Source organism: Podarcis filfolensis, assembly GCF_964270895.1.
Source record: "Podarcis filfolensis genome assembly, chromosome: 7".
NCBI lineage: Eukaryota > Metazoa > Chordata > Lepidosauria > Squamata > Lacertidae > Podarcis > Podarcis filfolensis.
This window is the reverse complement of record NC_139603.1, coordinates 43,205,219-43,221,131: the sequence shown is the minus strand read 5'-3', so window position 1 is coordinate 43,221,131 and position 15,913 is coordinate 43,205,219. Positions and strand designations below refer to the sequence as shown.

At 38.3% G+C, this 15,913-nt stretch overlaps 1 protein-coding gene across 11 annotated transcripts in view; it reads right to left on the bottom strand.

Annotated features, from left to right (window-relative positions):
- Positions 1-15,913, bottom strand: part of PPP4R1 (protein phosphatase 4 regulatory subunit 1) — a 35,516-nt gene that overhangs the window by 8,620 nt on the left and 10,983 nt on the right. For 6 of the 11 annotated variants that reach the window (XM_083622566.1, XM_083622562.1, XM_083622572.1 and 3 more), the window contains 9 exons: positions 14,583-14,718; positions 13,666-13,772; positions 12,837-12,979; positions 11,599-11,745; positions 10,190-10,297; positions 8,348-8,413; positions 7,697-7,855; positions 6,424-6,554; positions 5,349-5,860 (listed from right to left, as the gene is read on the bottom strand). In XM_083622566.1, the coding sequence (XP_083478692.1) occupies positions 5,349-5,860; positions 6,424-6,554; positions 7,697-7,855; positions 8,348-8,413; positions 10,190-10,297; positions 11,599-11,745; positions 12,837-12,979; positions 13,666-13,772; positions 14,583-14,718 (1,509 nt within the window). The remainder of the gene's footprint in view (positions 1-5,348; positions 5,861-6,423; positions 6,555-7,696; positions 7,856-8,347; positions 8,414-10,189; positions 10,298-11,598; positions 11,746-12,836; positions 12,980-13,665; positions 13,773-14,582; positions 14,719-15,913) is intronic. The other 5 variants (XM_083622569.1, XM_083622565.1, XM_083622564.1 and 2 more) reach the window with 1 other exon arrangement.

The window sequence follows — 15,913 nt, the reverse complement described above, 5'->3', positions numbered from 1 at the left end:
ATGAAAAAACATCCTAACAATGCTCTAAATCAGGGGTCAGCAAGGTTTATCTTGCCTGCACCGGATCGGTCCCGTGGAGATCCCTCCGTGGGCCAGAGCGCATGCCCCCGTAATTTCTGGTGTCTGCGCATGCGCGATTTCCGGAGCCGTGGAAGTGAGTCCCCGCGCTGCGCCGGTTTAGCGCAAAACGCGAGTGGGCAGCTCGGTTTGGGGGCAGCCCGTGGGCCGGTCAAACGACCTTCAAGGGCCGCTTCTGGCCCATGGGCCTTAGGCTGCTGACCCCTGTTCTAAATGAAAGCTGTACGACAGTGCGAGATGCAGTTCCATTAGGGTTTCCAAGCATGCATACTCAAAGATAAGAGTAAATAGGTGAACAGGCAGTACACATTTGGAGGCTACCAAGGAAGCCCTTTACTTCTTTCTGCAACCATGTGGACTCTCGCAGCATTATTTGGCCCCTAAAAAAACCAGGGAGTACTATCTGGCTTCTTACATTGCTAGATATTTCTCTTCCTTCCTAACACTCCCCACATCTTGGTAACCTTCTCTTTTTTCCTGCACTTTGGAAACAATTCAAGGCATTATTCCTTGTTTTAAGTTCATAATTTCAGAAATCCATCATCTTATGGAGCCACCTAATGCCTTTAAATATGAAAGGTTATTTCTTCAAAATGTGCTGAGAACTGATGTTTCTCAGTTCTATTTAATTTTTGTTTATTGCATTCACATTGTTTATTATATTTTAGTTATAACATAAATGTAAGTAAAACTGAGAAGCTACAATTCTCTTACATGGCGGTCCTAATTCTTTGGTGTGGATCTGAAAACAAACTTTCAGCCGTCATAAATAGTTTTGAAAATGTGAAACAAAAATAACTAAAAAACGAAACCAAGAATTTATTTGACTTTTAATTTTCATGATTATGTCTTTGGCTGGTATTCAACTAAATTTTACTCAGAGCAGAGCCAATGAAATTAATGAACCTGACTAAGTTAGGTCCTTTAAATAGGCTCACTCTGACCCCTTGCATCAGCATTTTTCATTTGCTTTCTAAAATCTTGCATATTTTGATAGTAACAATGTAGGGGTATATATAGTATTGTCTACTCACAGCTGATTCAAAGACCTGCATGTTCATGATATGCAAATTCTGCTAATTTATACATCCAGAGTATTTAAAGTAGTTATGGAGCTTTATCTCATTACATATTTTCTTCTGTTCTTGTAACTGCACAAATTGACCACCATAGACTATAGGCATCAGTAGTGGCCAACAGACAAAGTTGACTGTATGGTTCTCCTCCTGCTACACAGTCAGCTGTATTAGTGGTTGTTATATTCAGCAAAGAGCTGAAAGAAGCAATTCATCCTGGGGAAGCCATTGTTTCTGGCCATTTGCCATTTGAGACAGGGGTCACTGTGTTAGTTATGTTCTGCCTAGGTTTTTAGGCTTTTCAAAAGACTCCGGGGGGGGGGCAGAATCTTCTTTTGAAGAAACCAAACAAAGCTTCAGTGTTAAATATGCAACTATAAGAACCGAGACACTGGGAACTAACTGGTGACTGAATTAGGATTTGCTAGGCACAACTAAGCAAGGTTTGGTGACATGAAATGCATGTAGCCATATAATGAATAATAAAAGCATCCATATAATAATAGTAATGATAACATACTCTGAATGCTTAACTATTTCTCTATTCACTACTTTATTCATTCTTGTGACATCCTTAAAGAGATGCCAATTTTATTATCTCCAATTTGAGGGGAATGGGGAAGGAAAGGAGAGATAAACTTGCCAAAGGCTGTCTAGTGTCACAGTGGGCAGAAGTTAGATCTAGATCTACTTGTACATGCTTAGCAGTAGATTGGCATGGGCTTCTGATTCCCAATTGCGTGTGAATAATAGCAACAAACTGATACCTCTCCCTGCCACCCTAAATTATACTGCTGAAATGTAGAAAGCTTGGGGTAACCCAAATTAGAGTTTTGTGTGAAAGATTGTGAGCTCCATTCAGGATGCCTAGGCCCCAAATTATTTTATGTGCCTGCCTCGTGCACTAGGCAGCTTTGAGTAGATCTTGGGGTTTAGTAAAAAATACAGTATTATTTTGCAAGCCTTAAGTCTGTCTACCCTGGTGTAGTGAACTCACAGTTGAGGTGATATTTGATTTTAAGACAGTTTGGAAAGCAGCCTCTCCGGTATGATTTTGATTAAAGGACTAATGCTTTTGCAAAGGATTTTAAAAGATGACTAGTAATACTGTGTGATGCACAGGTGAGAGAGTTGTGAGGTAGGGTTCAATTATTCAAAGGAACTAGATACTGCAATTTCAGGACCATTTTTTTAGGTCCTGAAAGTGAAAGAATTTATTGTGAAACTTTAAGGAAATAAATGTCATTCAGGTTTAGAATAATTTGGGGGCACCACCAGTAATTGGTACTGGCTTTTATCCTTGTCTGACTCTGCAACTTCATGTGAATCATACCTCGGTTAGCATCAATACCAAAACACATTGCTTTTGACTCCTTTCCCATTCAGTTGAAACTTCCCCAACTCCCCCGGTTCAAATCAAAATGTATCTCTCTCAGACTACCTAAAACCTGGCGCCTACCAAACCATTACACAAGACATGTCATGCTGTTCTCTCTAATGCAACATGTGCATTATATGACATTGGCTGTGACAACCCATGTGATTTTTATTAACATTTATTATGTAATCACATCCAATGTAGTACTGTGGCATTAAAAAACCAACATGTTAGCCACTACAGGGAATAAGATTAAAGATTAAATAAGATTTGAAGCACGGGGAACACGGCAGATGACTGTAAGGGCAAGGGAAGAAAAGCAGCAGAGACAATTATGGCTTTAAAGGAATATAAATGTGTACAAGTATCTGAGAATGCGATGGAAAGCACTTTCATCTACTTATTAAAACAAGCATAAAATGAGGTAGGTAGTTAGAGCTCAGACCTAGTTCAAACTGACCTTAATAGACTGGAGAACTGGGTCCAAATGAACAAAATGAATTTTAATAGGGACAAATGTAAGGTTTTATACTTAGGCAGGAACAGCCAGCTGCATAAATGGGGGAAACCTGGCTTACCAGTAGTACCTTGTGAAAAGGATTTAGGGGTCTTAGTAGACCCTAACTTAACATGAGTAAACAGCAAAAAAAGCTTATGCATCAACAGAAGTCTAGTGTCCTGATCAAGGGAAGTCATAGTACCGCTCTATTTTGCCTTGGTCAGATCACATTAGGTTATCTGGGGAAATTTCAGGGCAATGATCTGTTTAGTCGAATTCAGGGTTTCCTAAACATGGGTCTCCAGCTGTTTTTGGACGACAATTCCTATCATCCCTGACAACTCGTCCTATCCTACCAGCTAGGGATGATGGGAGTTGTAGATCAAAGCAGTTGGAGACTCAAGTTTGGGAAGCCCTGATTTAATTTATACTACCTCTTATTTCCTTCATTTAGTAAATTCTATTTATTATTTTAGTTGTGTGTGTAGTTGCTAAAATACAATGCTTGCACAGCAATACAACATCCTCCTGTTTTTTATCATCTGCAGCTTCTGTTTCCTGAGTGCTCTTTCTTACTTCCTTTCTACTTCACAACACAGTAAGTTGCTATGTGATTACTTCACGGAGGAGCATAATTTTAAAACGCTTCCTGTGGTGCATTCGCATAGGGAACATTTCTAGTATTGAAAGTCATCTAATAGATACAATACTTAAGAAGCTACTCCGTAGTACTCATGTTGGCAAGCTGCCTGCAAGTGAAAATTCATTTAAGCAAATCCGCTGTAAAACACAAGGGTGGGAAGCTTCCTAATAAAGTGTATTTTGAGATTCTGTATTCAAACCCAAGCCAACTGAGTTGAGACTATAATAAGCTGTCCAGAGTCACTATTTGGTATCTGACATCATTAATGGATCAAGTAGTTCATTTTCTAGCCCATTTTCTGCAATTAACCATTTATGGATTAAATTAGTAAATTAGCACAATGACCAACGGGAGTAATCCAAGATTCAAGAGACATACTTGGAAGGGCTAAGTAGTAGCAATGAAGTGGACAAAATGGTTTTTGTTTTGGATGTAAGAGGCAGCTGACCTGTTTCTTCCATAGTTCATAAAGAGGTGTACTGCAACCAACACCCCTAATATGGTGATGGATCCTGCTACCAGAACTTTTATCTTTCATATGAACATAAGAAGAGCCCTGCTGGAAAAGGCCTACCTAATCCTGCATTCTGTTCTCACAGTGGCCAATCAGATGCCTATGCAATGTCAACAAACTGGACACAAGAGCACCCTTCCACTCATGATTCTCAGCTAGTATAGAGGTTTCTGGAACTGATGCTGAATTACATTACACTAGCTGTCTCAGACCCAGCACTGCTTGGTAATTCTAAGAAACAAAACAGTGAGTACCGCCTTGAAATTGGTGATGAAAATTTGCACAGTTTTGAAAGGTTCAGTACGCCATTTTGATTCAAAATGGTGTCCAATTATATCAATAGACAAAAGCCTGCTCCTTGATCTCAGGAACCATCATGCAAGCTTTCTTAGAGGTGTCCAAATTCAGAGAGATGAGCTAAAGAGTCCATCTTCCAAAATACATGGTAGATTCAGCAGCACCTAGGAACATTCAGTAACTTTATAGACAAAAACTGCCAAGAAGAGGGTTTGTAAACCAGTCCTGAGGGCAACTGTATTCAGGTGGAGACACAGATTTCTGCAAATTATTATGAAATGCAACCACATAAAGACCTTCACATGCCACACCATATTTAAAAGTGAAGTGGAACAGGGATCAAGAGGCATGTTCCATGACATTTCTGATAGCAAAATATTCAATGAAATGCAAAATGTTTGCAGCCCCTGAAGGTTCCTGGAAATTAATCTATATAGTGATGGTAGAGACTTTGGGCTTGCAGCTTCACGTCTAATGTACTGCAATATGTTGATATAGTTGGGATTTGATACCCAAATCAGGGTATTTTTAACAGACAGCTTAACATTTAAACCAGGGAGTAAAATGGCCAGGGAAAACTGGCCCAACTAACTTGTAACAATTTATCCACTCTGTAATTTAGATCTTTGTTTGAAATCAAGAAAAGGAAATGGAAGGACAGAAGGGGGGGGGGAGTAGTGGTGCAAAACAGAGACCTGATTTTCTTGATAAGTAAGCATAGTGTATTTGCATAAATCAAGGCTATTTACCTACAGGATTCTAAGATTCATTTCAGTTTCAACCAATTGGCCTTAATCTTTCTTTTCTAGGCATCTAATTCACACCTCACCTGGAACTAGGAATGTATTAACATGCATTAATACCTTTAACATCTGGATCATCTATATGAGGCTCCAAATTTTCTATCATTTCTTCCAACTCCTTCCTTGTAGCCATGGTAACGTTTGAAGAAGCTGATGCAACAACTTCCTGCTCTCCTTCCTGAGTTTCTGAATCAAGTGTTTCTGCAGTTTCCTGAAGTTCTAAATCAATATCTATCTTGGGAAGTGGAGTCCTCCAGAAATTGAATGAGTTATATAGCTCCTGATCAGAAAGGGGTTTTTCCTGGGAACTCGGTGCAGGTGCTGGCAATACTGCTATACTACAGCAATCAAAACTTTGTTCGTTCTTATTTGCTGCTTCTTGACATGATTCTGAAGACGAAGTGCAATGAAACATTGTCTCAGGCAGGGAATGAACCAACATGGAGTTACTCTCTTCCTTGTCATTTTCAAGGGTCTCTGCAAAATCACTCTCATCAGCATCTAAAGGCAACTCTGTCTGGCTTTGTACATCATGTGTTGGGATATCTTCTGTATCTACAATTCTTTCATTGCTGGACAAAGAAAATAAATGTGTGTGTTATCTACCACAGTGGTTATAAAGACATATTTGGCTACAACATGGGTGGGCAATCTGCAATATGGAGGTCACAAAGGGGAAAATGGAGAGTGGAAGGATGCTGGGACAAACAAGCAAACACAAAATTAAAGACACGTGTTACACCAAAGCACAAGGAGCTGCATGTGCATTGTAGTGCAAAATAAACTGGCCTCAACTTCTGGCATAGTTAGTCACTGCTGGTCTACATAAGGACACTTGTGCCTTTCTTAGTTGCTCACAAACAGGCAGCATCAAAATTAAGGTCCTTCAAAAAGAATGAACATTTGGCACATATATTCTGTATCCACAATTTTTTCATTGCTAGACCCAGAAAATGTGCATGTCTAATAATCAGAATGGTTGGGTTGTTTAAAAGAAAGATTTTTTAAAACCCATCCTACCTCAGAACTTGGGACGTGAAATTTCCTTCATAATGGTAGAACATACAATCAAAGTATTAGTTTAAAAAATGCAAAGAGCCAATGAATTTAAATGAAATTAATAACCAATCCATACCTATGTTCCTCTGCAAGGTTCCGATCCTCAGTGTTTTTACATTCTTCTTCTTTAAAAAATTGACCACTGCTGGATGGATTAGCGAACGTTGATATAAAAGGCCCCAGGGATTGAAAGGCAGCTTGGCGGACCTAGAGTAATGGATTCCAGAGAGTTCCTTTAAATATAGCTGCTTGTAATGAGTGCTCCAGCTGTCAGAAGTGGAAACATCATAAGTTCCCCAAGGTATGCTGCAAGGAAATCTTGCATCTTGAAACAAGGCCAACAAGTGGGACATGGGAATGCATTATGCTCACAGCCTCAAGAATATTACATTACAACCGGGTACATACTTGAGTGTCACACCAGTGTCTGAATACGCATATTAAAGTACATATCTGTCTGCAGAAGAATATTTTAAAACTCTAGAGCAAGGGTGGGGAACCTGCAAACCCTGCAGATGTTGTCAGACTCCAGCTTCCAAAAAACCTCAGTCAATATGACCAATGGTCAGGGATGATGTTCTTGGACTGCAGCTCCTGTCTGGAGGATCACAGGTTAGCCACCCCTTATTCTAATCCAGAGAAATATTGCATTATTCACATATATTTCACCACAATTTTACTATAAATTCCTACATTACATTTCCATCCATATTCAGAACTTACAGAAGTACACATCTCTTTAACAGAAGAAATCACAATTTGTCAAAGCAGATATTAGAATGTGTGAGCAGGAAATCCAAAAATATTTTCAAATACATATTTTAAAAGCTAGAGAAGGAACCAAGTAACAAATACAAACCAGATTGTAAAGTGTTTAATAGATATATATGCATTTTCACATCCTGTTTCCTGCCCAATTGTTTATTCCTTTGTCAAACCATCTTAAGAACCTCTGTACACTTTCACTGTACATGGTTATATTTACTTTCATAATAGAAGATTTCATCTTGGGGCATATACTTTTACTTTTGGTTCTGACAAATAACAGCACTGTTCCTTACGCTTTTTCAAAGTAGTAAAATATGTTGTGGCATCTAACAAATAAGTAAAATGACAAAAGTATCTGGACATAGAGTTGCCTTAAAATGCTAGCCCTAATAGTTATTGAAAACATAATCAACGTCTACAAAACACTACAGAGGATGGAGCTTCTATACCTTGCATAATACATTACCCCCTTCCACATGTCAATGGTATTATCAATACTTTAAACATTAATTAAACTCTCTCAAAATAATTGTCAAGAATCTTGCAAGAGGAGAAGAGGAGCTTAACAACTGACATCTTACCCATCGTGAAGGGTCACTGATAAGGTTAATAAAAAGTGTTGATAATTTTGTTCGCCGGACCTCCTGTGATGTGGCACATGAAACAGCCATAAAACATTCAGCACAAGCCTTCCGCACACCCCAAACATTATCAGAACAAAGCTGAAAAAATCTAGGAAGCTGAAAAATACAAAGCATAACACAAATTTTCTATGAATAATTTAAATGAGGTTTTGACTTTCTATCTTGAAATAATTCCTCATAAACTTGTAAAATGTTATAGTGGAAAATTATTAAGTGTGCTATGGACAAGATTAAGACAAGGGTGAATTCATTTTTTTGCTTCCTATGTTTGGAATTGCTTTACAATATTGTTTCCTTTTGGTATTAGAAAACCATCCCATCATCTCACAAAGAGCTTAAGCTACTCCAGTAAGCTACTCCACTCAGCAGCATTCTGTACAACTTGTAGCTTTTGGGACAGCCCCACACAGAATTCATGTGTAACTGTGGCCAGGATATCTAGGTCCAGGAATGGCCGTAGCTGATGCACTAAAGTTGGTGAAAGGCATTAATGAAATCTAGCATAAATCAGTGTACTTCGGTTCCAGTGATTTTAATAGGAAGAATTATAACTAACTGCGGATTTTCAAAACCTATTCCAGAATTTACCAGCATTTCTTCAGTGGCTTGCTGTCCAACTACACTACAGATGTCACCAAAATTGGCTGCACAAACCTGAAAAAACAATACATTTATTATAATATGGCACCGAGCAGATAAAAACTATTCAAAAAAGCAAGACTGAGGTTCTCAAACTACAATTTTTGCAATCAACTGTAAATCTATTGCACTGGGCCACAGGTTTACTACTCACAGGTTTACTACTCACTTCAGTTCTAATCTTGAAAGGTAGCTAATTTAAAAATAGGAGATACAACTTGATATGAACAAGAAGTCTTGTTTCCCTAAAAGTTGCAGGAACAAACTGGTAAAGAGCACAATTGGTTTAAGTATTAAGTAGGATAAAATATAGATTTTTTTAAAAGGTTCTGGAAACTTAAGTTATGAGCCAGTGTGAGCGATCAGAAAAGTCTTCTTTCCTAAATTGTTGAGTTTACCCAACTCCCTCTGGTTCATCCCCTTACTACAGAGCTGATGCTGAATGAGGTGAACATTCAATGCAATTATGTTTTCCTTTGGGGAGAATGAGGGTGGATCTCATTTCACATTTAGCTGTTAACGAATCACCAGATTTTGAGTCAAGAAAGAATTTCCCCCTAAAGTTCAGACTTTACTTGCATCTACACCATACATTTAAAGGACCCTTCTTCCACCTTAGGAGTAATGGCTTCTCCTAAAGTATCCTGGGAACTGTAGTTTGTCAAGGGTCTCTGCACCTTTCACAAAATATGGTTTCCATTACTCTCTGGGAAAAGCCATGACTCTTAAAGTGGTGGAAGAGTGCTTTAAATGTTTGGTGTGGGTATGATGCCAATAACAAATTTAGAGAAATTTGCCCTTCCCATAGTGCAGCAATGGCTCATTTGTTTGTTATCTGCTCTTGTCTTGCACTGATGTACCTCAGTACTATGGACTTTGTTCTGCTTTGGCCAACAAACTGTGTTGTATTGGTCATCTGTCATGGATGCTTTAGTTGAGATTCCTGCATTGCAGGGAGTTGGACTAGATGACCCTTGGGCTCCCTTCCAACTCTACAATTTTATGATTTGAAGAGGAAATATTGATGTATGTAAGATCTTGCCTTAGAGTAGCTGGGCTGATCTTTATGTTCTTCCTAATCCTTCCCAGCTTTATGATACTAGCATTTTAATTTCGGGATTTCATCATCTTTGCAGAATAAAGTGAGGATAGGATAGGATAGCAGTCAAATATTATCATTCTAATGCTTTAATTTTTACAACTGTTTGACTGGACAATATTCAAAGTATGTGCTCAGGCGAGTCAAATGCCAAACCCTAGAAAGTATCAGCAACAGCTGACGTTTACTTGCTTCTTCATTTGCAGTGATGTCCTGAAAATCCTTCATTTCTGCCCTGCCTTGCTGTGAATGGAGTCAGTGAATCCCGCCCTTCCTCCAAGAAATGCAAGATGGCATACAAGGAGTTATCACATTTTTAGCCTCTTAGCTACCATCAGTGATGGTTAGCTACTGAGTTAATGACTCACTCAAAATTACCCACTGAGCTACCTGGCAGAGGAGGGACTTAAAAGTCATGTCTCCAGAGTCCCAAGTCATATTTTCTAGATGCCACACTGACATCTTAAGACAATGGTTGTTTATGGCTATAATCGTTGCCTATAGTTTCCTCATTCATTCCAATAAACAGGAAAGACCTGCATATACAAAGCTGCCAAGAGATCAGTGCATTCACAAAGGAGGTTTTGATTCCTACTTAGAATAAACGCTTTCTATTTCCAAAAAAAGCATGGCTAAAATTCTGGCAAGGTAAAGATGGGAAATAAGAGATTTACAAAGGAAAAAGGTCATACCTTACGAACATGAAACATTCTGCAGTCACAGCACATCTCACAAAACCTGGGAAGAATGAGCCTCTCTGTAATGTCCTTTCCTACCATAGAGGCCATTTTGCACATTATCTAATTACAAGAAAAACATTGATTATGCATCTGGTATCACTGCATTCCTAGATATGCAAAAATTCCTGCTTGTAATCCAATAGCATTTTTATGAAAATGTGTATTACAAAATGCTTAATTAGTATTTTCTCTTGCATCCTCTCTGTACATTGAAACAAAATGCTCTTGCCAATTAAAATTAACAGAAGGCAGATACAATGAAAAAATGTTTCTCTTGGTCTCAGCTAGGGGTTGCCTACCTTTATGGACTAGTAGTAGTATTTTGAATTTTAGGAAAGCACCATGGGCACCAGTCAAAAAATGGCTGGTGGTGGCATGACACAACATAAGAGCACACTCATTGCTGCTTCATGCTCCACCCCTTATGAGTAATGTGAGAAGTTAGCTATGACCTTTTAATCCTGATTGTGGAGATTATACAATGTTGATCCCCCCCCCAATTCCTACCAGGGAAAAATCTAGAAAATGGTTACATCACACACCACACTATGTCTTGCATAACACATGCACATGTTCACCACACACAGACAGACCACAGACACATATGCATCTGCCTGCCCAAGTGCATCTCTCTCTCACAGACCTGCCTGCAACTCCCCTCCCTACTCACACACACCAACCATACATACATACACTGGTACCTGAGACTCCTTTGGGAGGAAGGATGTGATAGAATTTTAATAAATGCAACTCTCTCACACAGATCACACATACCTCCCCCCACTCTTTCTCAGACACAGACCACATTTGTCACTGACCAAGCATGTGTCAAAGAAAGTGCCTGCTGCTAGCTTTCAATGGCTGTTGAGCTACAGCCAGCTGAATGAATGAGGTGAACCCTTTCACTCCTTTTCCCCCTCCACCAGACATTGACAAAGAAAGAAATCATGGGTGAAATAATTTTCCTTGTTTGCAAGGCCCAATAAGACAGAACAAAGGCAATTAATTTTTTTTCTAATTATTTTCTAATTTGAGTTCTTGGTCCACATTAAGTTCAGTGGATGCAATCCTGTATAGTTTGGATGCTTTATTCCATGGAAGTTAACCAGGAGTTTAACAACTTGTGAGCAGGATTGAAGCATCACCATTCTTCCATTTCCTCTGTTCTTGGTCCAAAAAATGTTCTATGATCTCTGAAACATGCTTATCGCTATAACTACACCATTATCTTAGTCTGCAAAGCACCATTTTACATCTCATTCATGACAAAGGATACTCTATGGGAAAGCAAGCATGTTTGCTGCTTAGTAAATCCAGATAATTAATTAATATAGACAATGCAAAGTCATCCTCCAACTTACTGCCACAGCCTCTGTCTTCACATCATCATTGCTGTCTGGAGCCGTCAGCTCTACAAGAACTGGGCATACTTTGGCCTCCACATCATATCGTTCGATAAGTTCTTGCTCTAAAAGAACAAGTAATGCTGCCTGGCTTGTTTTTCTCACCTATGTTTAAAAAGAAGAAAGGAAGGGACTTGAATTATGTTTTTACCTGTACCACAAAGCTTTATAACAAACATTTTATAAGACAGCAAGAACTAACTTCTGTGAATCGCTTTCAGGCTCCACTCTATATTTACCTAGGAATGTCCCACTGAACTCAATGGGCCTTATTTCTGAATAGGATCTACACAGGATTATGTTGTCTGGGATATTGCCATACACTGTTAGTATTTATTTCCATGAATTCTTTAACATATGGAATGATACCATTGTAAATCTTTAATTTGATAATATTTATACTACTGCTACTATGTAACACTGGTCAAGTACCACTGCAAAAGGCACTAAAGAGAACACAGAAGTAAACAGGTTATTCATACAGACTAGCCTTTCCCAGCATGATGCCCTCCAGATGTTTTGAACTATAAGGACATCGGTTTGTGGAAGACTAATATAAATTTTTTAATTTAATTATGGAGTCTGTGACACAAATTTATTTCAAAACTCTTTAATCTAATTTTAGTTGTTGGGACATTAACTGATCCAAATAATTGTGAAATTTCAAAACCACTAAACTGCATTGTTTTTCCCTCCCCTGTAGTGAATGTTCCGGTGTCAGCCCCTATGGGAAGGGACCTGTCATGTTGCTACTTCAAAGTCCCATACACACTGATGCTGTTATGTAAACAATTTATTTGGATGAGTATTAACATGGTACTATTAAACGCAGGTCCCGCTTACCAAACACAATGCATTCTCAGGAAACTGTTTATTAGAAGAGCATTTGCATAACAAGCTGGCAATTTCCATTATTTCCTGCAGGAACATTTCTAATCCATTATCCTCCCCCCCCCCAAAATGGCGGCCGCCAACCAGCAAAACATAAACAAGTACAGAAGTGGGCAAATTGTGGCTATTTGGATATCTGAATCAGCGGCGCGTGTAGTAAGGTTTGGGAATAACTGTTTATGTTCAGGTAAGTGAATTTTTGGATAACAACTGGGAGGATTGCAGGATCTGCATGTAGCTTATTTCAAACATGTAAAATCTGTACACAACTGTGTAATTATTCAATAACTTCAATGACTTCTCACCTGGTTGTTTTGGTCTGCAAGGTATCTCACCACAATAGGCAATAAATATTTTGAAAAAGCGTACGGGATTGAAGGCCTGTTTTCTTGACAAAACATAGCTATATGAGGCACCTGTTCCATCAATTCAGCTCGTACTGTTGGCTCTATTGATAAAAATGTCAAGATGAACCAGTAAATCATATGTTATCGATCTCCTGATCGAAAGTCAAATACCTACTATAATGCAGTACTAATAAACTCTCTCTAACTGGTCATAAAGGAATCGTTTTGGATTCTAATTTATTGCTTCATGAATTAAAAGTTCAAGAGAGTCACTAATCCTTCTTGTTTTGCAAATAGTATTAATTGTGGAATTCAACTGATGTCCCTGTGCTCACCAAAGTCCTTTTAATCCAGAGGATGCATCCGCTAAGTGGAATAGGAAGGGTGGCAATTTTTGCCAATTTCCCCATCCCACTGCACTTCCCTACCACTTTCTGCCTTTAATCTGCCTTTAATACCTTATGCCAGTCTCCATTTTTCTCTCATTTTATGGTCTTGTTTTCCTGAAAAGCCTCCTTGCTATTAGGAGCCATTTTGAAATAGGTATTATTTTGATCCTTTTCTAAATATTCTTTACAGTGCTGCCAGCAATAACATGAATTTGGTTTTATAATCATGACTCTTCAGCAGCTGCAAAGCAACAATTGCTTTTTTGAATGAACTACTGAGGACACTAATAGCATGGAATAAAGAAAGAAATATAATCTAGTTTATCCACTAATTCACATTAACCACCCCAACATTTAATCTACTTCATTACCTCATTAAGATAGCTCATACTACATACCTGAATCATCAGCTAGCCTGCTGACTCTTTCCAGTACAGCAATACAATCTCTCTCATCATCACTCACTTCTTTCAAAGTGTCCAACAAACTTCGAGCCACCATTTGCCTAGAACATGAGAGAATAAAATTGCAATATTGTGGAACTAAGTTTATAGCTTTTACATGTCAAGAAATAATTTATCTATCCCACCTTAATATAACACATTTGCATCCAAGCCTTCTTTCAGAAAACTCAAGGTAGTATATATGGGTTACCCTATTTTGCCCACAACAACCCTTAGTGTGTGTGTCTTGCCCAAAGTTTCATGGCTGTGTGGCAATGTGAACCCAGCTTTTCTGGTCCAAGTTTTTGTCTGCTACACCAAATACAGCCCACAGGATAAAAAACTCTTCAGAACAGAATACTTAACATTAAGAAATCAAAACAAATCATTTTGAACTATTACCCAGAAAAGAATACTAAAATTAAACCACTGTATAAGAATACCGAATACAAAAAGAGGAAAATCTTTCCTTAGAACTCAACAAAAACTAAGGTGAATTTTACAGCATTGTATATTCCGATATCAGATGGCAGACAGATCCTTGTAAACGAAGACATGTTACATTAGGCCACCATCTTTAATCATGTGTACAGCTGGTATTCTTACATTTGGAAATGAACTGTAGTCTCTTCAAACATTACTGTGTTATAGTGTGAATACAATACAAATCTTAAATACATATCTTCTTACAAAGTAATATACCAAATACCTCTTGATAAGGACAGATAATCCATTAAATGAAAATGGTGGATAGGTGTGTGAATTTAATTCATAGAATTTCCTTGTAAAAAAGAGATTAAGTTTTGTCCTGCACACAAAACATTTTAAGATAGCTCCTTATAAAACAGATTATTTAGGCTAAAATACCATACCTGTTAAAAATATTCTCGCTTGCAGCGTACTTGTCCAATCTTCCCAGAGGAGTCAACATTTCATCTTGTGAGACAAAGTCCAGGGCTGAAGGTATAATAATCACATCAGACTCTGAGCTGTAGTCATCCACACCAACTATCAGAGACATCAGAAACATTCCTTATAATCACAAATCTATATTTTAAAACAGATGCCTAATGCTGAGAAGAAGCTAGGCTATGCCGCAGTCTGCTTTCAACACAGATTAGTCTTAAAACTTTGTGTGCCTTTACCATTCTTCCCTTTCAAAGCATGCTTTTTGTACAATTCAGCCATTCTTCTTGAACTATATCCACTTTTTGTACAAAATTGTTCTCCAATTTCCTTCAGTCTCAAATATTTTGTAAACCAGACACCATCTCCAGCGGACTGCTTTTTCTACTAGTCCTTCAGTAAAGTAACTGTTTTTTAAAACCTCTCCTGTCATACCAGATAAAGATCTCTAGTAGCCGAATTTGTATACATAAATGAATATGAACCTCAAAATTGATGAAGACCCAAGAAAGTAGTTAGGAAGTGCAATTTCATTAAAACCAAAATCAGGACTTAAAACCACTGTTAAGGTTAAGTATAGTTTAAATATAAGCATTCAGCATGCTGGTGCACAGGGCTAAAAATGTTGCTCCTCCTCTGCTCCCACTGTGCTGCCCTAGTTTTGCTTAGCATTACATGGGAACCATGGGCAGTAAAGCCAAGAACAAACTTAGGTTATAATTAATTGCTCGGAGGGAAGCAAACCACAAGTCTAGGTTCAGGCATAATGCTGAAGCAAATCCAAGGCTTCGCTCCTGGAAGCAGCAGAGCGAAGTACCTGTGATTGTGGCATCTAGCGCAATTATCTAGATGCTGCTGGGCTGTACTTTGTATTTCTTCAAATCTGTTAGTTTAAGTTCAGGATGGGGTGGGGGAAGAGGTCAGCCTATATTCATGATGTTATCTTCCAACTTATTGCAACACTATTCATGTCAGCAGCAATCTGATCAAGTTTAATTACCAACACTTACATATTGTCAAAGCAACAGACATAAAAATCTTGTGAGTACTAGTTATCTCCAAAAAACATGGATGATCCCCACTTGTTCAATGATCGGTCATCTATGGAATCCACTGCTGTCATTCTAACTACTCTCTCAATTTACCATTTTGCTTTCACTGGCTGACTGGCTTATTAACAGTCTTGTTACAAGAGCAGTGCTTTTAATAAGTCAGATAGAGCACTTTCCATTGTTCTATCCTTTTAGAGTACAGTGGGAAGAGGAATTGGCCATTCCCCATCTATTTTCATACAGAT